This window comes from Rosa chinensis, chromosome 2 (assembly GCF_002994745.2).
Source record: "Rosa chinensis cultivar Old Blush chromosome 2, RchiOBHm-V2, whole genome shotgun sequence".
Taxonomy (NCBI): Eukaryota; Viridiplantae; Streptophyta; class Magnoliopsida; order Rosales; family Rosaceae; genus Rosa; species Rosa chinensis.
In genome coordinates this window covers 6,282,798-6,306,412 of record NC_037089.1, presented here as the reverse complement: position 1 = coordinate 6,306,412, position 23,615 = coordinate 6,282,798, and the positions used below count along the sequence as shown (strand labels likewise).

The following is a 23,615-nucleotide window of genomic DNA, read 5'->3' as shown; positions in this document are numbered from 1 at the left end:
GTATCTCATACCCACATTTACAAAAGTGAGAACAAATTTTGTTGTCAAACTTGTAATTTGAGTCATACTTTGTGTAATCTTAGTTCTAATAATAGTAATTACACCTCTTACGACATTTTACAAGTTTTTGAACAAATTCGTTGTCAATGTTATAATCTTAGTTCTAATAATAGTAATTACACCTCTTACGACATTTTTACAAGCTTTTGAACAAATTCGTTGTCAATGTTGTAATTTTTGTTTAACTATATGTAAATAGTGTAAATGAATATGGTAACTTTTGTTTTCAATGTTGTAATTTTGGTTCAAATACTTATAAATTTTTGTTCAAATAGTTGTAAATGAGGGTATCTCATACCCACCAGTACACTAGCTTGTCTCCCAAAAGAAGTTATAAATTATGTTGCAAGAGGAACTGGTGGAGTCAGCATATCTTCAGAAATCAGAATCTTTAATCTTTGGGTAATTGGTATCTTTTTCAGGTCGTCGAACTTAACCACTCTTAGATCTCTTCAAAGATTAGCTAGCTAGTTAGTTTGCACAAGCTAGCATTACTTCTTAACGAATCAATGTTTGGTTTCCATGATCAAGCATGAAATTTAGGTTTTCCCGGCAAGGATTTGATTTGTCATAGATTGTGAAGTATATATTTGTTAATTAAGAGAATTAAACACACCTAACCACTATATTCGATACATATCTTTTGGAGATTAATAAAGATGGCAGAATTTAATTAACAGTTGGCACGTAGTAGATGTACATGATCGAGACTAACAGTACATCTAAAAGGCCAGCTTTGATGCATATTTGATATATCTAGCTTACGTTAAAGGATCGATGATTGATTCTTTTTATATTTTTGAAGAAAAACAGGCTAGTTGAGGGCCTTTTTTTTTTTTTAATGTCAAATTAATAAACTACAAGCCATTCTCAAAAAAATAAAAAAAATTAATAAACTACAAGCTAGCCATTCAAACCCTATATAAGCAGGGATCCTTTTGACAAAAGGTTTCATTCAAATCAAGTACAGTTCTCCTCTCTCTCATTTTGTAGTCATAACAGCTTTCTTGAAAGGAAGTACTCCTAAAAGAAAGAAAAGCTAGTATGGCTATAGAGATTGAGCAACCCTCTTCTTCTGTTGAGCTATCAAAAATAGCTGTTTCTGATACTCATGGGGAAGACTCTCCATATTTTGCAGGCTGGAAAGCATACGATGAAAACCCTTACGATGAATCAAGTAACCCTTCTGGAGTTATACAGATGGGACTTGCAGAGAATCAAGTGAGTAACTGCGAGACAAATTAATATCAAATATCTGTGAATGAAAAATTCATTTTAAGAATTTTCCTCTGATATTAATTTGTTATTTTTGAACAGGTTTCATTTGATTTGGTGGAAGAGTACCTGGAACAACATCCAGAAGCTTCCAACTTGGGATCAAAAGGGTTTAGAGAAAATGCCTTGTTTCAAGACTACCATGGCCTTTTGTCTTTCAGAAAGGCAATGGCAAGTTTCATGGAGCAAATCAGAGGAGGAAGAGCCAAGTTTGACCCGAGTAGGATAGTCCTCACTGCTGGCGCAACCGCAGCGAATGAGCTGTTGACTTTCATTCTTGCTGATCCTGGTGATGCTTTGCTAGTTCCAACCCCATACTACCCAGGGTAAGTACCAATTCTTATCTATATATTACACTTTACGCTCTATATATCTCCAAAGGGTAATGTTCTCTTGTCAGAGTATTACATATTATGTTGACTGTCTAGATCGACAGTTTCGCAAACATAACATGTCAGACTTCCGATAAGAGTGCGTACTCATGATCATGCATACTTTGTATCAGTTCCATATAAATATGATCCTCATATCTAACGTTAAGTCAAAGTTCATTTTTTTCAGATTTGATAGAGATTTGAGGTGGAGGACTGGAGTGAACATTGTACCAATCCACTGTGACAGCTCCAACAGTTTCCAGATTACTCCTCAAGCTTTAGAAGCTGCATATAATGAAGCAGAAACGATGAACATGAAAGTGAGAGGGGTCCTAATTACGAATCCATCCAACCCATTAGGTGCAACAATCCAAACGGTAGTCCTTCAACAGATTCTTGATTTTGTCACCGAAAAGAACATCCATCTTGTTTCTGATGAAATCTACTCTGGATCCGCCTTCTCATCTTCCGAATTCGTAAGTATCGCAGAGATTCTTGAAGCCCAGCAGTATAAGAATTCTGAAAGAGTTCACATTGTTTATAGCCTTTCCAAAGACCTTGGTCTTCCCGGTTTTCGAGTTGGCACAGTATACTCATACAATGACAAAGTTGTAACAACAGCAAGAAGAATGTCTAGCTTCACCTTAATATCTTCTCAAACACAACAACTCTTGGCTTCCATGTTATCCGACAAGGAATTCACCGAAAATTACATCAAAACCAATAGAGAGAGGCTGAGGAAGAGATATGATATGATCATTGAAGGCTTAAAGAGCGCCGGAATTGAGTCCTTGAAGGGTAATGCTGGCTTGTTTTGCTGGATGAATTTGGGTCCATTCTTGGACACACCAACAAGGGAAGGTGAACTGGCTATTTGGAATTCTATGATGTATGAGGTGAGGCTAAATATATCTCCAGGTTCTTCTTGCCAGTGCTCTGAACCAGGTTGGTTCAGGGTATGCTTTGCCAACATGAGTGAGCAGACACTTGAAGTGGCACTAAAAAGAATACACAATTTTATGGAACAAAGAGAGAGAAGGCACTAGATAAAAATCCATTTTCCTCTCTTTGATCATCCTGAATTTTTTTAATGGTTCCACCCATTACTTTTGATTCTTTAATTTTGAGGACAAAATATCCAATTCAAAACTGGATTTGTCTGATCATGACTGTACATCAGATTGAACTGAAAGACGTTCTTGTTTTCTTGCTTGAAGAAGCAAGTTTCCGACTTAATTTTTATGCCTCTTTTTCGTACATCACTTTTTTGCCTTTGACTTCTTATGCAATCAACTTTGGAATATTAAGTTGGTCCCTCTCTGAAACTGATTAGTTTAGACGTTGTGACGTCATGCTCAGGTCTTGCATAAGATAATGAGAGGCATTAATTAGTTAATCAATGCTTAAGATATATAATAGGATATTCGGATTCATACCAAGAACAAGAATTGCGGGTTACATGATACTTAACACTAAACATTGATTCGTTCTTGTTTCCTCTGAGAAAATCAAAATAAAGGTCGATTTGAAATTCAGGTCTTCCTCTTCATCTGCTTGAAGATGGAATCAATGGCAAGCTATAGGGTGAAGGACGTTTGCTTCTGCTCCCTCTTGATCCCTCACTCTTCGTCTTATCTTACTTGAAATCTCCCTAGCTAGTTTGTTCCTTCAACCCTTCCATGGTAATTCTCTTTGATGGGTTTGTTTGGTGTCGTAGGTTAAGTTTTAGACTTCATATATAAAGTACTGCAGAGTTGAACGGAAAATTGGAAGGGAAAACAAAAAAACAATTTAGATAAACTAAGGGCACCCCTGGTTATTAGCCCTGGTTAGGGCTGTCACTCGGTCGGTTCGAATCGGTTATAGGTATTACCAACTTTAAAACCAAATCTTTCGGTTTCAAAATTGAGCTACCAATTACCAACCAAAATTTTCGGTTTTTAATCATATCTACCAAATTCGGTATTTCAATTTTCGGTATTACCAACTTTAGAACAACTAATTCTTTGTAATATAAATTAGAATGAACAAAATTAGGTTTTTCAATTTTATAACCGTAAACTTCGTATTCATCTACTAATCATAGCTTTATTTTGTATATATGACATCAAATTTTATCGATTTTCAATAAAACTAGGTTATTTAACCATCTTGGACTAGGTTACTCAAAATACATGTACTATTAATTATGTAGTATATTGAGTAATGTTCATACTATTATGAAAACTGTTATGTTTATTTCTTAATATACATGTATGTGTATTGAAAACCATAGTATATAAAGCTAATATTTAGATAATCGGTAAATTCGGTATTTACCAAAACCAAACCAACTTTTTTGGTAATTTTCGATTTCGGTTTTATCGGTTTCAGTTACCAAAAAGTCGGTTTACCAAACCTAAAGTATAGGTTGGTATTCGATCGGTTTGGTAATTACCAAACCAAGTAGCAGCCCTAACCCTGGTTATCAGTTATCACCACTCAAAGTTTTCCTACCTTTCAGATCCGATGGTCACAAAATTCATAAGAAATATGTGAAACAATCATGTGTCTAGCTAAAGTCTCTAAGTAAATATTTAAATTTTAGTATTTTCGAACTCTCTAAACTTTTTGCAACCTGCTTTATGATTGATATTTTTATTCGCCCCTCCTACAATTCAATAGTAGTGATACAATTAGTTTGTAGTGTCAATTCCTATATGCTACTACCCTCAATCAAGCAATACTTTTAGTTTAAAATTCGTAGTTTTACTTTCAATATCAAATCCCACAACTTTAACACTAAAGTAATTATTAAAAAAAAAAGAGTTCTCGCTTTCTCATCTCTGCAGTGGCTAACCCTAGGGTTTGGCTGTCTGATTTCCTTGGTCTGTGACGATGGCGTCCATGGTCCATTACTGGCGAGTCATTTGGCTTCGCGAACCTCTCTTCTTCAACCATCCGGTTGCTGCACCCTAATCTCAGCGTCTTGGCGTTGGGATTCACCCCCAACAGGTTTTGCCCGTGTCGCTGCTACTCTCTATTTCAGTAATGGTGGGGAATGCCGGCGTCGTGGTTTGGTGGATCCAAATCAGACATGGGATCTCGGTCCTTTCATGGGAAGAGATCCTAAGTTTGGGGCTGCTCCTAGGGCGGTGATTCAGTATCCTGGTGCTGATGGGTTATTTCGGCGGTGGATGGTGACCTTATGGGTGGATCCTCTCCGGGGGCAGATCTGGTTGCTGCGATCGAGTTTGGAGCGCTTGGGTCAATAGATTTCTATGAGATTCTCATCCCAATGTCAGCCTAGCCTTGTCGGAGATGTAGCGGTACAATTCGGTTGGGCGGCGTGGCAGATCTGGAAGGTTAGTCGGACGTCAGGATGAGGCCAGGATGCCCAAGTGCTAGGGTGCCCAGGTCAGATTAAGATGGGCCTGGGCCTTTGTCAAGTTTGACCCGTCAGATTTGAGTTTGGATTTGGGCCGGATTTGGATTCGAATTTAAGACTCGGGTCGTATTCAAATCCGGATCATGGATCCGAGACAGCTGCTCATATAGATCTGATATTTGTTCTGGTTCTTGGGAGTTCATTTGCTAATTTTCGAGTTTCTAACACCCTCGGTTACTTTTGAACTCCCAGTGAGTGAATCACCTCTCTTAGGTGATCATATCACTGGTTACCGCTACAGTTACGGTTACTATTATATTTACACTGCTCTCGTGACATATGCAGTGCAGCGATGTCGTCCAACATCAAGTCACATGGTTACCTTTCATTTTAGATGTGTATGTGCATCTTGCTATCTTTTATTGTTTTCCTCCTTTATAGATGCGTTTGTGCATCTTGTTATGTTTTATTGTTTTTTTTTTGATATTTTTGCATCGCTCTATGTACTTCTCAGTTTCATTTAATATAGTTTGTCGTCTTTCCCTTAAAGGAAAAAAAAAAAAAAAAAAAAGTCACTAAAGTATTATCGCTTAAACTGGCTAATAATTAGGCTAGTTACTTGTTTGATAGGACTGCAATAATATGAATCATGTGGCTATAAATACGCAAGCATGCATGTGTTTGAATACAATTTACGAGGCCTTGTTAAGCCCAGCTATAAATATATAGGGGGAAGTCGGCGAACTTGTATACAAATAATTAACATATTTATCCTTTCAAAAAAAATTAACATATTTATATATATCTATATGGATGAACCATGAACTTTTTCATGCGTGAGTTCCAATGTGAAACGAGCCAAGTATGATATATGCAGCTGAGCTCGAGTACGTGGTTGCCTAGTTGGAAACGAGCTGGATACACAAACAGAAAATGAAAACCAAGTACAGAGTCAAAACAATTCAATTAAAAATGGAATAAATTAGTAAGAGGTTCTCTGAAAGGGATGGAATTTATAAAATCAAAACCAGAAATAAACTAGTCAATCATGCATTCATGGCGCGTCTTATATATAATTAGTTAGTAAAATAGCAATGCATGAAGCAATCTTATCTCTAACTTTAAGCCTGGGTACATAGTCGTTGTTCTTGGATCATAACCTTAAGGAGCACAAACTTCAACTATGTTTGCAATTATTAGCATAAAAATTATATTTAATATAACTATTTAGTTCTTCCATCACCATCAACAATGGAAACCCATAGACTATAATGCAGTTTTCGGAAAGATGGGAGGAAACTTCAAAAAGGTGTTTCTCGGCATATGCATATGTAGCGGCATATATAGTGATATAGGAAATAGAAAATACCACAGAAGAAAATTGCAAGTTGAGTTTCAACATATTCAAATATTGCAGAAAGGTGCAGACATAGTATAGAATGGCCCCTTGATGATGATGAATTATTGGCAGTCAAAGTCCAATAGTTTGTGTGGGCAATGGTGGATCGCATTTCATGCTTTACAACCGCGGACCAAACAACATTAAGAAAATAGCAAAAGTACAGAAGGCATATATATATTAGTGTACTAAATGTAAGGTTGAACATTAATTCTGCAGAAAATGCAGGAAATTTCTAAGACAGAGACAATTAGCTTTTGGGTAATGCTTTTGGGTAGACATTACTAAACACTAGGCTGCCATAGTTGGGATTATGTCCCTTAAAACCTCAATAGGTCATGAAATCATATGGGGTTCACAAAACGTTTTTGTACGCACACTGTGTTATGAGGAATCATCGATTATTATACTAATTAATAAGGGTATACTTATGCAATTGAAATCTTATACCAATTCAGCAAATTAATTCTAATGGAGGCAATGCCAGTAATAACATCTGACCTACCCAATATTCTACTCTTCTCACTCTGTAGCTTCAACTTGATCTTAGATAGCCACATTATAATAAAGAATCCCAAGTGTCACATTGTCATTGGTATTGGATCTTTCCACAAAGATTTTTGACCTTTGATTAGGTTACAAACACGCCGACTAGCTACTTCATATATATCGATTTTTACAATTAGGAACCCTAATATGATTACCTCACACAGATTATATGCGATTGTTCACCCCTCTTTCTCTCATTCATATGTTTATTTTTTGGGATAAAATCTAAAATAATCTTAGGGGGTATCGAATCCGAACCTTTCCTTAGTACCCTTTACCACATTACACATAAACAGAGGGATTCGATACAATATAACTAGATTTTGGAATATTGGGATTTTCTTCAAGGCATATCTTTAATACAAAATAATTTAACATACTGATTAAAGAGAGGAACTGAAAAATGTCAGAGGTTAAGTAGTTAGCTAATTAGATTCTGAGCAAAGCCAATGGATATAGCTAGATTTCCTCATATATGTGATCGCATATAGATGTCAAATCTACAGAAGTAAAACCTACCTAAATAATCTTAAGAGAACCACCATTTCCAAAAGATACAGTTTTATGACAGATTTTTTTTTTTTTTAATAGAAGTTGATTGTTATTCAATAATCAAAAGCCAAGCTGGCCATAGCTTACAAACTTACATAAGAACCCCGGCAAGAAAATCCGGCAAAACCATCCAAGTTAAAGCAAACTAATTAAAAGACATTGGGAAGCTCGCATTTAAGCAAGCCTCCAAAAGTAACAAAGTTTCACCTCCTACGGAAATTTTTTTTTATGACAGATCTTAAGCTTACCACATGATCAAGTCAATAGTTTAATTTTTTGGTAAATCTGATAGTCATATTTGGGTAGCTAGCTGCACAAAATGCGGTTGTAGCGAGACAAAATTAAGACAAAAAGCACGCATAATTCGATTGTAGTCCTTATGAAGAACATAAAGTGGCATAAACTTCGGCTGTTTACGAAGACGATATTGACACAAACGATTAAAAAAAATTAATTCCACCAGAACAATTTGATTTATTCAATCAATCAATTAGAGACTTATTAGAGCCAGTGGACTGCTGCTAGGAAAGTAATAAGGGTTATCTGGGCATTCTGGGGCAGTATTACTCCAGCTTTGAGCTCCCCATAAAGCCAATTGGCAATTGGCCAGTCCCTTTCAGTTGTCATACGTACGTGAAACCCTAATTTGTGGGGGTTTCCATGACAAATTGCATTTAGACTGAGTTAGTGGGATCCAAATAGAAATGTGAACGCTTTTATAGGAAAGAGCTCTACATGATGATATTAATTTCTTAATTTAATTAGTACCTAATCCATTAACTTTGCAGATTAATTTCTTTTTCTTTTTGCTAATACTGGTTTTGTAAACTAAAGTCCCACAAGCGCCCTGGTATACACAAATATATATTTGTAGTTTCTTCTAGAGGAATTGCAGATTTCTTTTTTCTTTTGCTAATATTAGTTTATTGTAAACTAAAGTCCCACAAGCGCCCTACCCATATATATAGAGGAATATGTATGTATGTATGTATGTATGGAGAGAGAGAGAGAGTGAGAGAGAGAACAAATACATGAATATTCAGAGTTATCTTATTTATCTATGGGAGGCAATCTATACTGATTTACACACGTATAATGTATAGTATGTGAGTAATATATTACAAGAAATACTAATGAATATTATTCCTAATTAAAAAAATTATAATTTGTGGATTCTTGACTTACTCCAAAATATGTGTCGTTATACTCGGCATACTTTTGAATATGTAATATTTAATTTGAGAGGTTTCTCTGGTGATCGACTATGTGAACTTCGTCTCCAAACTGGAGTATTGAATTCAATGGGGTTACCAAAGAGGTAGTTACTTTAATCTAATATCCTCTAAACTAAGGCGGAGTTGAGATGGGCAAGGATGATAATGTATCTTGTTGTGCGTAGAGGCGGAGCTGCTTTAAGGCTCGAAGTGACCATTGTTCGTAACCCTCAATGCAACTTCTTATGATAATTGAATTTTGAAGAGCAGGTTCCGCTCCGCTTTTTTGACATTCTTGTATAAAACAGTGTATGTATGTCTTTTTACTAAGGTAAAAATGGCCCTTCAAATACATGAGATCATAGATCATAGTAGCTAGTGTAATTGCACATGATCATGGCTATGACTGCAACCTATAGGCTATAGCTCCTTATACAAATATAGATTGACAAATATCGAGTTTAAGTTCCATACCTGTATAAAATAGTGTATGTATGTCTTTTTACTAAGGTAAAAATGGCCCTTCAAATACATGAGATCATAGATCATATATAGTAGCTAGTGTAATTGCACATGATCATGGCTATGACTGCAACCTACAGGCTATAGCTCCTTATACATATATAGATTGACAAATATAGAGTTTAAGTTCCATACCTGTATAAAATAGTGTATGTATGTCTTTTTACTATGGTAAAAATGGCCCTTCAAATACATGAGATCATAGATCATAGTAGCTAGTGTAATTGCGTATGATCTGTTGAAAATCATGGTGTGATGATGAAGATACCATAAAGCATGAGTTGTGTATCAAAACCCTAAGATTTGTGAGAGCGAAGAAGACAATGAAGAAAGAAAGAAAGAGAGCTGAACAGAATTTGAATTTTCTGTGTATTTGTTACAATGCTTAAAATGGCTAACCACTTATCTGATAACACTTATCCTATTTATACTGACTTAGAGCTAATTGTACTGTTGACTATTTACTTTGACCATCAGCATTTGACTTGTACTCTCTTAACATGATCATGGCTATGACTGCAACCTATACGCTATAGCTCCTTATACATATATAGATTGACAAATATAGAGTTTAAGTTCCATATCTGGCCATACTATAGAGTCTCTCCATTGTGGGGGTTCTGTCGTTATCTGATGATCACCCTGTTCACGTTCTCTTTTTATGATGTGCATAATATTGGTAACCCATCGATTCCAAATCTCATATTGCTAGCTGTTGAGTTCTTGCACATGTTCATGATCGACCTCGAGCCCCACTTAGAAGGTTAGAAACATATATATTATCTCCGCCCTTATCAATGTGACCAACAAAATCTTTTATTTTACTATCACAATTGCTTTATTTCCCATCTATGGCTGCTCTTTTTTTCCTGTCCTTAGTTGAAATCCACACAAAATCAAAGATAGGAGATCAACAAATATATACATCTTCATATTGAAAATTATTTGGTATATTGATCATATTTTTTTTATAAAGTGTATGATTTCATTTAAATTATGTTGTAAATGTGAATTATTAAAAGGATGTCCATGCATTATGCATTATTTATGTGTAACAAAATGGCTTCTATATTATTAGCCCAAGAAAGCTAGCTTGCCCTATCATAATGTTATATGAGTATTATACGTGATAACTATGAATCTATAGCATGCAAGAAATATAGCATGCAAGAAAACAAAACCCCTCCATTAACGTGCATATTGGATATCAATTCCCATATTATTATTTGGATATCATGGGCACTGGATGGCCTAAGTAATTACTTAACATCTCATAAACCACTGCATTTCGATCTAAGAAATAATTCAATCTTATTAAATTTATTCGATTATGGAAACCTATTATCATTGTTCTCGATCACAACCCACAAAAGAATTATAAATTCTGTTGCTACAAATTAATACTTAAGTGGGGTCATGACCAGATCTTCCTGTAGCCTCTATTTTGTCCTAACCTTAGTTAACAATCAGATTTTTTTTTTTTTTTGATAAAATAACAATCAGAATCTTAATCTTGGCTATGTTGGTATCTTTGTCAGGTTCAGCAGGACTTAACTACAATTTTCAAATATTTGATTAATTATCAGGAGCTTAAGAAAAATTGTTCACAAGTGATTTCTACTCAAATCTAGTAAATTATACTACAATAATTAATTAGAGTTGGAGATTTTTATTTCAAAGTTTTTTTTTAATCGAAGGAGGTCAACCATTTATGAAATTGAAAGATTACAACGATACGATGCCAAAAGACATCAAGAATAGAAGCAAACAATATGAAAAGAAAAATACATATGAAATAGAAAAACTTAATAACGCAAGAGCAGCAACGTTAAGACGCCACGTTGATTTTACACTACGGAGTGTAGCCGTGTAGTGAATTGAGTAGTCGGTGATTTGACTACCCATCAAACTCCAACGCACAATTGACAAAAGTCAACTTAGCACCGGAATGAAGGCACTCTCCCACCTAAAGATCGAAGCCGACCAAGGTTGTCAGAACATGGCCATGTTGGCAGACGATATTTCACGAACAAATACCATAGAATAGGGTCCTGGATCCAATACCAGTAAAGCACAAGAGCCCCATTCCAATGTACAAAACAAACAGCCCACAAAAGATAATGGATTGTAGTCCAAGCCCAATGTCCACCCGGATCCCAGATCCGAAACCATTTGCAAACACCACCCGGATCCCAAATCCTGATCCAAAACTGGGGAGGCCCAAAACCTGCTACTCTTGTCCACCCACTGCAGCTCCGACCCGAGTCCAAATTAATCAACTTGAGCCTAGAGCCCACTGGATCGTTTCCCAGTCCCCACAACATTTGTCCAACCAGCCCTGCCGCTGGTGACACTCCCTATATCCGTCAAGCCGCTGAACGATGGCCCGTCATCTGCTACACCACCCTGGCATCAAAGAACATCAAGGACCTAAAACCAGATTCCAACACCACCCAGGATAGATCCACCAAAAGCACCGCCGGGAAGAGGAGACCCACTGAGATCACCAAGGCTTCTACCCGGATCCCACTTCTCCCAATAATCACCGCCTCCCTCCGAACTCATACCAACAGAAATTTGGCCCGCTGACATCGCCCCAGCGGCACCCAAACTCCTCTCCAAAGATGCACTGCCTCTGAAGACAACGAAGACAAAGATGAATAGGCCGAAGCCTAAAGGTTTCTCCATGAATGGATTAGGTATAGGTAACAACGAACAATAGGGCCGCCGCACCACAAACCCTAGCAGAGCGCTCTGATAGGTCATATTTTGACACTAACACTGTGCTTTGGTATTTTTATTTCAAAGTTAAAAATAAATAGATAAACATATAATAATATCTAAATGAGATAACGCATTGTACATTAGCAGTTGAAATGTCAAAATTTTACGTAACACTTATAATAAATTTTCTTTTTCTTTTTAAAGTGATTTTGAATTTTTACAGTTGTATATAAAGTTGGTTCAATTGACATATATTCTTTTTACTTTTGAGAAATACAAACACGGAAAAAATTGAAATATTTGTTTGATTGAAATGGATTTGACTAGTAGCCTGTCTAGAGAAACCTAAACCACATCAATCAATAGGGAAGTTTTTCAATAGAGAAAGAATAATTATATACATGCATTCCAAAAAACTCAAAGCACACCTCAATTCATCACATTAAAATTAAAATTTAGGCAAAAAATTACTAATAGTCACTGAGTTTTGACCTGTTCGACACTTAACTCACTAACATTTCAAAAATATCACTTAAGTCACTTACATCTATATTACAAAAGAAAATATAGTTGGTATTTATTTAATCAGTTTTAATATTTGTTATAAATGTATTTACATACCTTTTCAATATAAATATATGAAATATGTCTTGACTCTTTTGAAACTCTAGCCTTCTGAGTTCCAACAATGGTGGTCGGCACCAATCTCATTCCTAAATCATCTGCTAATGGCCTTCCAATGCCGATCTTGTGTAGCGACCACCCAATCTAACCCTAGAACTTTCAACCCCATTCTTGATTCCCGTCAAAATGGAATGAATGAGATTGAATGGTGGTCTGATATGGGGAGACCCAAAGCTTGGTGGTGGCACGAATGGTTAAGCTTGATTCATCCTCGTAGAGGTCGGCTCAAGGCAGACCTAGGCTCGATTAAAGAAGCGAGCTTCTTGAGATCATGGAGGAGGCCGCCTCTTATACAGCCTGGATTTGTCGTTCGTGGGGATAAGCGTTACATATCATGGAAGGTTGGGAGTTGTTGCATATTGGCATAATAGAATGAACCCGTAGGATGCAATCGGGTCGGGTTGGCGATGGATGGCTGCAGATCGATCATAGCAGCCATAATTTGTGTATGCTTGGAACAGGGCGACCAAGCATGTTGTGTGCCGATCTATGGGTGCTGCAAAGTCAAGCGATGGTCTCGCCATGGGGATGATGTGTCTAGAAGCAGTGAGGAGACCATAGTGGCGGCGTGTCATGTTGACGATGTTGACGCTGATTAGAAGGTAGTGGCAATGTTGGAGGATGTTGTGTAGTGCGCTAGTGTCGCTGAAAATTGGGTGCCCTCTTTTGTTCAAGTGCCCAGATCAGTTTGGAGACCCAATTCAGTTTGGATATGTCCAAACCAATTTGGTTGATTAATCTAATTTCTGATTCGGGGTCCAAAGTGATGAGTTCTAGTTCTATGGGGTTTCGCATCTGGGATCCAGGAGGTGTGATCCAGCTAACCACTTTTATGTTTATTATATTTGTAGTGGGTTTATGTACTATGTTTATTTTTCATAGTGTAATAGACTTACTTTTTTTTTTTTGAAGGGAAAGATGACAAACTATATTAAGTGAAACTGAGAAGTACATGGAGCGATGCAAAAACATCGAAAGAAAAACAAAAAAACATAACAAGATGCACAGACGCATCTGTAATGTAGGAAAACAATAAAAGATAACAAGATGCATATACGCATCTAGAATGAAAGGTAACCATGTGACTTGATGCCAAACGACATCGTTACACTGCATATGTCACGAGAGCAGTGTAAATGTAATAGTAACCGTAACTGTAGTCGTAACCGGTGATATGATCACCTAGGAGAGGTGATCCGTTCACCGAGAGTTCGAAAGTAACTGAGGGTATCAGAAACTCGTAAATTAGCAATCGAACTCCCAAAAACCAGAACAAATATCATATCAAAATAAGCAGCTCTCTCGGATCCAAGATCCGGATTTGATTATTACCTGGGTCCCAAATGTAGATCCAAATCCGGCCTGAATCCAAGATCAAATCTGACGGGTCAAACTTGACAAAGGCCTTGGCCCAACATAATTTTATTTGGCCACCCAAGCACTTGGACACCCTGGCTGCAGCCCGATGTCTAGCCACCCTTCCAGATCCTCAACGCTGGAAATCTCTCGTCTCGGTTTCGTCCACACGACTCCAAGCGCCGCCACCCACGGACTGCTGCCCCATCGTCGATCTCTAACATGAAATCTCTGGTCGTGAACTCCCTTTGGTTTGATCTGGGAACCAGAAACCAAAAAACCAGTTCGACACCCGCGACCGTTCCAACAACTACACTCCGATCTTGATCGAAAACCTACCCATCTCAAGCCCCTCCCACAGCCTTACTCCCAGAAAGAAGTCACGGCCAAAATTCCAAGAATTCCGCATAGTCCCTGGATCCCAGATCCGGATCAGACCCAAAACCTCCGATATCCCATCGGAAGTTCGAGGACCACTTGCCCAGATCGAACTCAGCCTTGAATCCCAAGCTGTGAAGGCCTGAGAGAAAGGGAAAACATTTCAATCTACCGCCACAAGAGGAGTCTTAGACCACGCTTTTGAAAAGCAAATTGGAAGAAAAGAAGAGACGGTTTGCACCGCACTCGAGGTATACGACACCAAGGGATGTGCCGACATAGTTCTCCATCGGAGATGGAGAAAGTTTCATAAACGACCACCCATAAGGGCGGCATTCTCTCAAACCCAAATTACTTCAATTCTTGAGAGCATGGTTAAATTATGGTAAATTGTGTGACATTGTCTTTCCTATGTAATAAACTTACTTGAAATAAGTGAGTGTCGAATGTACAACGAGTCCACTCATGTCTATGTACCAAATCTTCTTGTCTATACATAGCAACGGGAGAGTATGTAATGACCATTTCAGCATGAATTGAATGATAAATCGATTTGATTTGATTCAAAATAAACGTATTTGAATCCCTTCCTTCTATAACACTAAGCATTGGATTTCTGCATGTAATTGTTTGCGATTGATTCTAATTAATGCGGACTATATCTAGTCGATTCATATGATTAACAATTCATTTTTATTTTTGATTAAATTAGACACGAAACCCTATTTTTGAAGCAACCTTCAAGTTTAGATTGTTTGTATTATTGCTTTTGTAATATTGGAATGAAAGGTTTTATGGTTTAATTGATTGGTTTTGATAATATATTATTTGAACTCATGGAGGATTTCTATATATGCAAGTGTGAAGAATGATTTATGGGTTGCACCTGCAAATATTTTACTCTTTTCTGACGACCGTCAATTATTTTCACATTGATGTGTATTGACATTTAAGGTATTTAAGGGAAGTTTAAGTAGTATGAGTGGAGTTTTATTCAGTGCACCGACGTGCACTTGCACCGAAATAAATGGATAGTTAGATTATATTAAATACACTTTTAGGTTATTAATAAAAATATTATTTATAAATATCAAGTATTGAGATCATCTTATGAGTATTGGGTCATTTGCATCGTCGGTGCATAGAATAATGGGGCCATAACCACTTACCCAATTTTAGCCTAACAATTGCTCACTTACTCCACTAAGAGTTTTTTAACCCTATTTACCCAATTTAATATTTAATGACAGTTTTGCCCTTAACTCAATTAATTAATTACATGTGCATCTCCCTGTCTCTCTCCACTCTCCCCGATCTGCTATTTCTCTCTCATCCCCATTCTCTCTCTCTCTCTCTCTCTCTCTCTCTCTCTCTCTCTCTCTCTCTCTCTCTCTCTCTCTCTCTCTCTCTCTCTCTCTCTCTCACAAACCCATGGCTTCTCCGAAAAGAGCCCATCATCATCTTCAGAACCAGAGCGTCGGCACTTCGGCTCAGCGTTGGTAGTCCGACCTTCCTCCCCTCGCTTCCTTCCAGCGGCACCCCCACCTCGGGTGGCCACGCCGCATTGGGATCGCGCCAGATCTGAGCAGCAGGTGTCGCGGAGCTGGTTGCTGAGCCGGCCTCACACTCCTGTGGGTGCCCAGAGCACTTTTTTTTTTTTTTTTTTGGTATACTGTGAGCTTCCAGAATGGGGAAGGGAAAAAAAGAAGAAAAGAGTGAACGTGTACAATTGAACATAATTATAGTGTATTCATTTTGGTTTTGAGAGTTTATGCAATTCACTTTAGGGCAATAATATGATTATTGGAGGGCAATAATAAGATTATTGGAAGACAATAATAAGATTGCTGAGGGGCAATAAAATGTTTATTGGAAAAATAATAAGATTATTTGGAGGCAATAATAAAATTATTTATTTGGATAAACCTCCGAAAGATTTCAAAATTCAAAACATCTTCATTTTTCACTAATCATTGATCCCCAATAAACTTTTATTGGGGAGCAATAATATGCTTATTGGGGGGCAATAATATGATTACTAGGTATTATTGGGGGGTAATAAAATCAAACGCCGGAATCCGGTCATCGGTTCGGTAGCCAGATTTGGGATTCTGGTCACCGGTCATAGGAGTCCCTAGCCGGCCACTGGTCACCGGAGTCCGGCAAGGTCTCCGATGACTTCTCTCGCTAAGTGACAAAGAAGGAGAGGGCAAAATTGTCCCCAAAATAAATAAAAAAGAATAAAAAAATACTTACTTGGGTATTAGGGAAATAATCCTTAGAGTGTTTGGGTAAGTGGACAATTTTTAAGCTAAAATTGGGTAAATGATCATTTCTTCCTATATTTAGTAATGTTAAAATAAAAAATTAAATGATTCATGTATTAAGTATTTAAGGATGCGTGAATAAATTTTTCATAGAGAAATGAGGTCCATAAATTAAGAAAAATAATAGCTCCGGTATTCTACCATATTATCTACCATTATTCGATCTGTATAATCTTAGGATTATTGAGATAAATCAAGGTTTGGTAAGATGGAATATAGAAATCACAGAACCAACCATTTGTCAAACGACAAAAAAAAAAAAAAAAATTATATAAAAAAACTGCTAATAAAAAAATATATCGCTAGAGGGGGACTTCATTTTGTATGGACGTCGACAAAGCCTTGAAACCCTTGCCTTCCAGCTTGTATATATATGAGGACCTTGGACAAAGGTTTCATTCAAACACAGTTATCTCCCGAGGCTTTTAGCTCTTTTTGTTTTCCTGTTCTCTTAGACTGTACAGTTAGCTTTCTTAAAAAAAGTCCATCCCATAAACCAAAGAAATAAACCTAAACATTCTACAAGAAGCTGATCATGGCTGTAGAGATTGCGCAAAGTCCTTCTTCTGTTGGGCTATCAAAAATAGCTGTTTCAGCTACTCATGGAGAAGACTCACCATACTTTGCAGGCTGGAAAGCATACGATGAAAACCCTTATGATGAATCGAGTAACCCTTCGGGAGTTATACAGATGGGACTGGCAGAGAATCAAGTAAGTGCTAGCTCATGAGACGTAAATCGATTGTATTATTATTTTGTTGAGTTTGCAACTAACTAATTAACATTAATTTGTTGTTTTCATTCTTGAACAGGTTTCTTTTGATTTGGTGGAAGAGTACTTGGAAAAGCATTCAGAAGATTCCAACCGGGGATCATCAACACGCTTTAGGGAAAATGCGTTGTTTCAAGACTACCATGGCCTTTTGTCCTTTAGAAAGGCAATGGCAAGTTTCATGGAGCAAATCAGAGGAAGAAGAGCCAAATTTGACCCTCAGAGGATAGTCCTAACCGCAGGAGCTACTGCAGCCAATGAGCTTTTAACTTTCATTCTAGCTGATCCTGGAGACGCTTTGCTTGTCCCAACCCCATATTATCCGGGGTTAGTAGTCCTCTTACATCGCTCAAATTTCAATATGTATATATGTTTTAATTTAGAGCAGCGTTCACTTGCTGGATACCGAAGATATAGCACATATGCATATATGATAACGATACTGTCAATCTGGCCAGCTGCATATTTAGAACAAGAGTTTTTGATCGATCAATAAACAGGATTAACAGTTTCACAAACATAATATGAATTTGTCGCTAGATCATCTCGTTTTGTTTTTTTTTCCTTCAAATTTTGGAAGCTAGATATAGTTATATTTCTTGCGTATATATAGTTCCATATATGTGTATATATTCCTAATTTCTCAAGCCTAATGAACTTAAATTCCTTTTTCCAGATTTGACAGAGACTTGAGGTGGAGGACCGGTGTGAATATTGTACCAATCCATTGCGACAGCTCAAACAATTTCCAGATTACTCCTCAAGCTTTAGAAGCAGCATATAGTGAAGCAGAAGTCAAGAACATGAAAGTGAGAGGGGTTTTAATTACAAATCCATCCAACCCATTAGGTGCAACAATCCAAAGGGTAGTCCTTCAGCAGATTCTTGATTTTGTCATCAAAAAGAACATCCATCTTGTTTCTGATGAAATCTACTCGGGATCAGCCTTCTCATCATCGAAATTCATAAGCATTGCTGAAATTCTTGAAGACAGGAAGTACAAAGATTCAGAAAGAGTTCACATTGTTTATAGTCTTTCCAAAGACCTTGGCCTCCCTGGTTTTAGAGTTGGCACCATATACTCATACAATGACAAGGTTGTAACAACAGCAAGAAGGATGTCTAGCTTCACTTTAATATCTTCTCAAACACAGCATCTCTTGGCTTCCATGCTATCCAACAAGGAATTCACTGAAAAATATATAAAGACAAATAGAGAGAGGCTGAGGAAGAGATATGATATGATCATTGAAGGCCTGAAGAGCACCGGAATCGAGTGTTTGAAGGGTAATGCCGGGTTGTTTTGCTGGATGAATTTGAGTCCATTCTTGGACACACCAACAAAAGAAGGTGAATTGGCTCTTTGGAATTCTATGGTGCATGAAGTGAAGCTGAATATATCTCCCGGCTCTTCTTGCCATTGCTCTGAACCAGGATGGTTCCGGGTATGTTTTGCTAACATGAGTGAGCAAACTCTTGAAGTAGCAATGAAAAGAATACATGATTTCGTGGAACAAAGAGAGAGAAGTAGCTAGGAATCCAGTTTCCTCTCTCTAATCTTCCTTGGAACTTTTTAAAATGGTTCTAGCCATTTTTATTCTTTGGAGGACTAAATCTCGTCCTTCAATATACATATTGTCGGTTGATTTGTACAACGTTGTTGTTTTTTTCTTGCTTGAAAAAGCAATTTTCGACCGCTTGATTAGATAAAATTTGTATTATTGATGAAGTAATCCATCTGTAATTTATATGCATACTTGGTGCAATTATTTTTCAAAATCTTCCATCGGTAGTGAATCGCTAATATCTGCAAACAAATTAAAGTGTTTTTCGGACATTCGAAAATAATCGAATTGTTTTGATGCTTTTTACGCACTTATATATCTATCTAATAAAACAAAACAAAAGAATGGTTTTTAATTCTTAAGAAGCTACTGCAAGTCCATGTAAGAGGCTGTTATTTTCGTTTTGAAAATGAAACGTTAGAACTTCACTAAAATGGAGGATGTTTTATTTTCAAAAATTACAAATAAAAAATCACAGAGATTAGCTCTAAAACGTGAAGCAACAGCTTGAGTCACTAAAGCAACACGGCTCTAGCATAAGGCAATGTGGAAACACAAAAGCACGAGGTAGCTAGCCTCAGGTCAACAGTCAACACGACACGAAAGTAATTAACAACGCATTACGTACCTTAATTAGCTAGATACCAGCCTAGATACTGTCGCTATACGACTATACGAACATGTATGAAGTAGATGAAAGCGCAATAGTTACCTGCGTACAAATATTACATAAATAATTATAGTAGCTATATATAGGCATAACCGTTATGTATTTCATGATTTACATTAATGATTTCATTATTCATATTATTTTTAGTCACTCTCTGGTAGTTAGGGTTTTTGTTAGACAAATGATAAGTTTTGATATAGAACTCTACGTACCAATCAACTTAAGACTCGACTCTTGATATATGGCGTCCGGCTACAACTACATACGGAAGACTTGACTCTTGAGCAACAATATTATTAACCTTATAATTTGGTGGAGGACCAAGCCATATAACTGTTTCATGGCTTATTCATATATGACCTATAGGAACCTAAAAAATTTCTTAACCTTGACATTTTGATTAGGCCGATCGATTAGTTTGTCATTATCATGCCAGTCATATAACCTGGCTTGATTGAGATGTAGTAGGAAAATTAGTTTTTCCTTGATGAATAGGATGTAGTATGGTAGTGAAAGCTATAATTGCTAGCTTAATTTATACAAACATTGCGTGCCATGCTTTACCAAATATTGGTCCAGCAGGGATCGAGCAGGCCCAGGATATCCATTAATTGAGAGATATGCTAGTTAGTTTGAATATATATTTCTTTAGTTTGATGAATCGGATCGATTTTGATTGGGGAAAGAAATTATCAGAGATCAGGAAATGATATATATTGATTTGGAGTATTAAGCAAATAATAGGTCTTAGATGACCTCAATTAGGATGCACATCAGCTAACAGATATTTTAGAGCCTGCAGATGTTAATATTATTCTCTATTTAAGTCTAATATTTACTTAAGTGTAATTTGACTTTACTAATTCCTCATAACTTCAACAAACATTCTTATAGAAGCAACTAGCTAATGTAAGCCATGTTCAAATAATGCAGATATATCTCTCTATCATCATCTTTTAGGCATTTGCCAACAAAGCTTTCCTCCATTAAAGTTATCAACTCTTAAACATATTGTTCAAGTGTTTAAGAGATTAATATATAAGTATATATGTCGGCCAAATGTAATCTTGATTATTAATTGGTTGAACTTTAACAAAGTCAATTCCTAACTTTGTACCAAAAAAAAAAAGAAGTCAATTCCTAACAATTATTTCTTTATCATTGCGTTGATTAATATATGTCTGTCTGACATTAATTTGTTAGAAACTGAAAGCGTATATATTACCTTAATTGGGTAAAACTATGGTATGATAACATTTCTCATACATCAATTATTTTTACCACTTTAAAGACTCATGTTACTACTTTGAGGACTTATATTACTATTTTGAGGACTCATACAGTAAACTAAGAAAATTTACCACTTTAAGGACGTACTCATGTTACCACTTTGAGGACTAATATTACTATTTTGAGGACTCATGTGATAATTAAGAAAATTTACCACTTTAAGGACTCATGTTACCACTTTGAGGACTAATATTACCACTTTGAGGACTCATTTGACCACTTTTAAGGCAATTGTATGCATGTCATACGTTAACACATTGTAGAATTTTCCACCTTAATTATGTTGTCTGCCCCGTTAATGTATATATAATTGTTTTCTTTCCAGTTCACAGAAAATTTCCCCCGTCCGGTTTTTGTGACACTTTATTTTACACAAATTTATACACTTCTTTTTAGCCATTAGATTTAAATACTTTCAATGGTCTTAATTAATTTCATGTACGATGTGGCAAATGATGTGAAAACAATATATATATTTTGTTAGAACAGAAAGTTTTATTGCACCGAAGTTAAACCTCAATATTGATAGTACATCACATGGTGCATAAGACACTCGCTCATGAAAATCGGGAATCATAAGCATCAACTTAAAAAATATGAAGTTGAGTTGCCCGATTTCAATCATGAGAACCAAATAGTACAACGACAAAATAAAACATGGGTCAAATACATCTCAAACCACCTTAATCATCAGATGAGATGTGATAACCAACTTATCCAATGTCAAAAGTACCCACATATATTCTAAAAGAAACTGCTTGCAACTGCTCCTGCCATCCCAATACCATTTCCACATCAACATTCTCTAATTGATGAACTCGGCCATCATGCGATCTCATTTCCTCAGATTTCACCTAGGGGTGGGTTCGCGAAACCGAAACCGAAAACCGAAAAAAACCGAGCCGAAAGCCGAACCGAAGCCGAAAAACACCGAACCGAAAAAAACCGCACCGAAATGAAAAAAACTGAACTGAACCGAAACAGTTCGGTTCGGTTTTCGGTTTCAGCAGCCAAAAACCGAACCGAACCGAAAAAAACCGAATTGGTCAAAACGACGTCGTTTTGACGTTTTGACTTTTAAGTAACCTTAGGGTTCCACTATATATGCGTTTCAGACCTTCAGTTTCTCACTTTTCTCACCTCTCTTTCTTCTCTGCCGTTTCTTTCTTCTCTCAGTTCATTGTGCTTCCACCAAACACAACACCAACTATTTCGACTACGGCATTCCCCGATAGGTCTCTGACGTTCAGAAGCTCCGGTCTCAATACCAGCGGGAGCTTCTCCTTTCCTTCCAGTCGATCTCTGGTTTTTCTCTTCTCTTCAATCTTGTTTTCGTCGATTTGTATATTATTTTAATCTTGCTCAGTTATCATCGTCATCATTTATTCTTCTTAGTTTCAGATCCAGTTATGATTAGATCTGTTGTAAAGATCCAAGACTGGGGCTCTAAGTTTATGAAGGAGATGGGGAACAATCTAGGTTTTTCGATATGTGACTTTTTCTTACTATCTGGGTTTTTGTTCTGGCATTTGATTCTTCCAACTCTAGTTGTCTTCAGGTTTTAACTTTCAAGTAATATTTTTGTTAATTGATATTCAAGAATGATGCGGCTGGTGATAGAAAATTGTCAAATCTGGGCCATAGACCCATATCAAGGTTGAAACTCACTCTTCATTTTGTATTCAATCAAATCAAGTTTTTGCATGTACTAATACAAAGTCTTTAATAAATCTGGTGATTAGATGGTAAGGTAAGTTATGTAGTGATGTAGGAAGATTACTATAGTACAATTTTGTGAATCAAAGTTGACCCACCAACGTCTCAATCCATTACACCCTAATAGTTTGTGATTTACTTATAAAAATGCATTGTTAGATTCAATTATTTCTGTAATTGGTTGAAGTTTCAAAATAAAAGATGTCTTTGTACTCTCTGATAGACATATGTTGTCACTGGATTTCTTTTCCTATCTTCAGTTTACATTTTTCAAGAAGAGAATTAAGCCAGTAACTAGATTTTACTTTTGTTTTATGTTTAGGTGTTGATGCCCAACAGAGTATATCTACTCTGAGTTCAGACCGCACTGAGGCTTTTCTAAAACAATCCAACTTGAAGGTAATATTTACTCTGCAATTGACATCTCTCATTTTGTCATCGTACTTTCATTCTAGATGTTATCTATTCACCAATTAGTACTGCAGATTTAGCAACTTAATGATATGTCATGATTCCTGACACAAATTATCATAACCGAATGTCATCCTCTATCATTATGACATTCTTTTTGCATGCTTATTATCCGGTTATATGATCAGTTGGTTGTACTTGTGTAAGTTATGCACTAGTTTTCATGTTTGATGATTGGTAGTTAACCTTGCTACAGATGAGTCGTCCAAGCTAAAACCCAATGGACCTGGACTTCTTGAGGTTCTCAGTTCATCATCACCTTTGAAGCTAATCATAGTCTATATAGGTATGTTTTTTGTTTTTCTACATCCCTGTTTCTATATGCTTGATGTTGAACACTTTTAGCAATA

At 36.6% G+C, this 23,615-nt stretch overlaps 2 protein-coding genes across 2 annotated transcripts; both read left to right on the top strand.

The window, feature by feature from the left end:
* Positions 1-1,038: 1,038 nt before the first annotated feature.
* Positions 1,039-2,893, top strand: LOC112189922 (1-aminocyclopropane-1-carboxylate synthase 7). The gene is made up of 3 exons (XM_024329303.2): positions 1,039-1,281; positions 1,378-1,661; positions 1,897-2,893. The coding sequence occupies exons 1-3, from the start codon at positions 1,105-1,107 to the stop codon at positions 2,753-2,755; spliced, it is 1,320 nt and encodes a 439-aa protein (XP_024185071.1). The 5' UTR covers positions 1,039-1,104; the 3' UTR covers positions 2,756-2,893.
* Positions 2,894-17,243: 14,350 nt separating this feature from the next.
* On the top strand, positions 17,244-19,286 carry LOC112189646 (1-aminocyclopropane-1-carboxylate synthase 7). The gene is made up of 3 exons (XM_024328993.2): positions 17,244-17,493; positions 17,594-17,880; positions 18,230-19,286. Exons 1-3 carry the CDS (start codon positions 17,317-17,319, stop codon positions 19,086-19,088), a joined length of 1,323 nt encoding a protein of 440 aa, XP_024184761.1. The 5' UTR covers positions 17,244-17,316; the 3' UTR covers positions 19,089-19,286.
* Positions 19,287-23,615: the final 4,329 nt, after the last annotated feature.

What these genes read in the sequence shown, in the direction of transcription:
- LOC112189922 (XM_024329303.2), top strand. Translation starts at nt 1,105, where the DNA reads ATGGCTATAGAGATTGAGCAACCCTCTTCTTCTGTTGAGCTATCAAAA. An exon ending in TGGGACTTGCAGAGAATCAA is followed by an intron (nt 1,282 to 1,377) that starts GTGAGTAACTGC and finishes ATTTTTGAACAG; the next exon opens with GTTTCATTTGATTTGGTGGA. An exon ending in CCAACCCCATACTACCCAGG is followed by an intron (nt 1,662 to 1,896) that starts GTAAGTACCAAT and finishes CATTTTTTTCAG; the next exon opens with ATTTGATAGAGATTTGAGGT.
- LOC112189646 (XM_024328993.2), top strand. Translation starts at nt 17,317, where the DNA reads ATGGCTGTAGAGATTGCGCAAAGTCCTTCTTCTGTTGGGCTATCAAAA. An exon ending in TGGGACTGGCAGAGAATCAA is followed by an intron (nt 17,494 to 17,593) that starts GTAAGTGCTAGC and finishes ATTCTTGAACAG; the next exon opens with GTTTCTTTTGATTTGGTGGA. An exon ending in CCAACCCCATATTATCCGGG is followed by an intron (nt 17,881 to 18,229) that starts GTTAGTAGTCCT and finishes TCCTTTTTCCAG; the next exon opens with ATTTGACAGAGACTTGAGGT.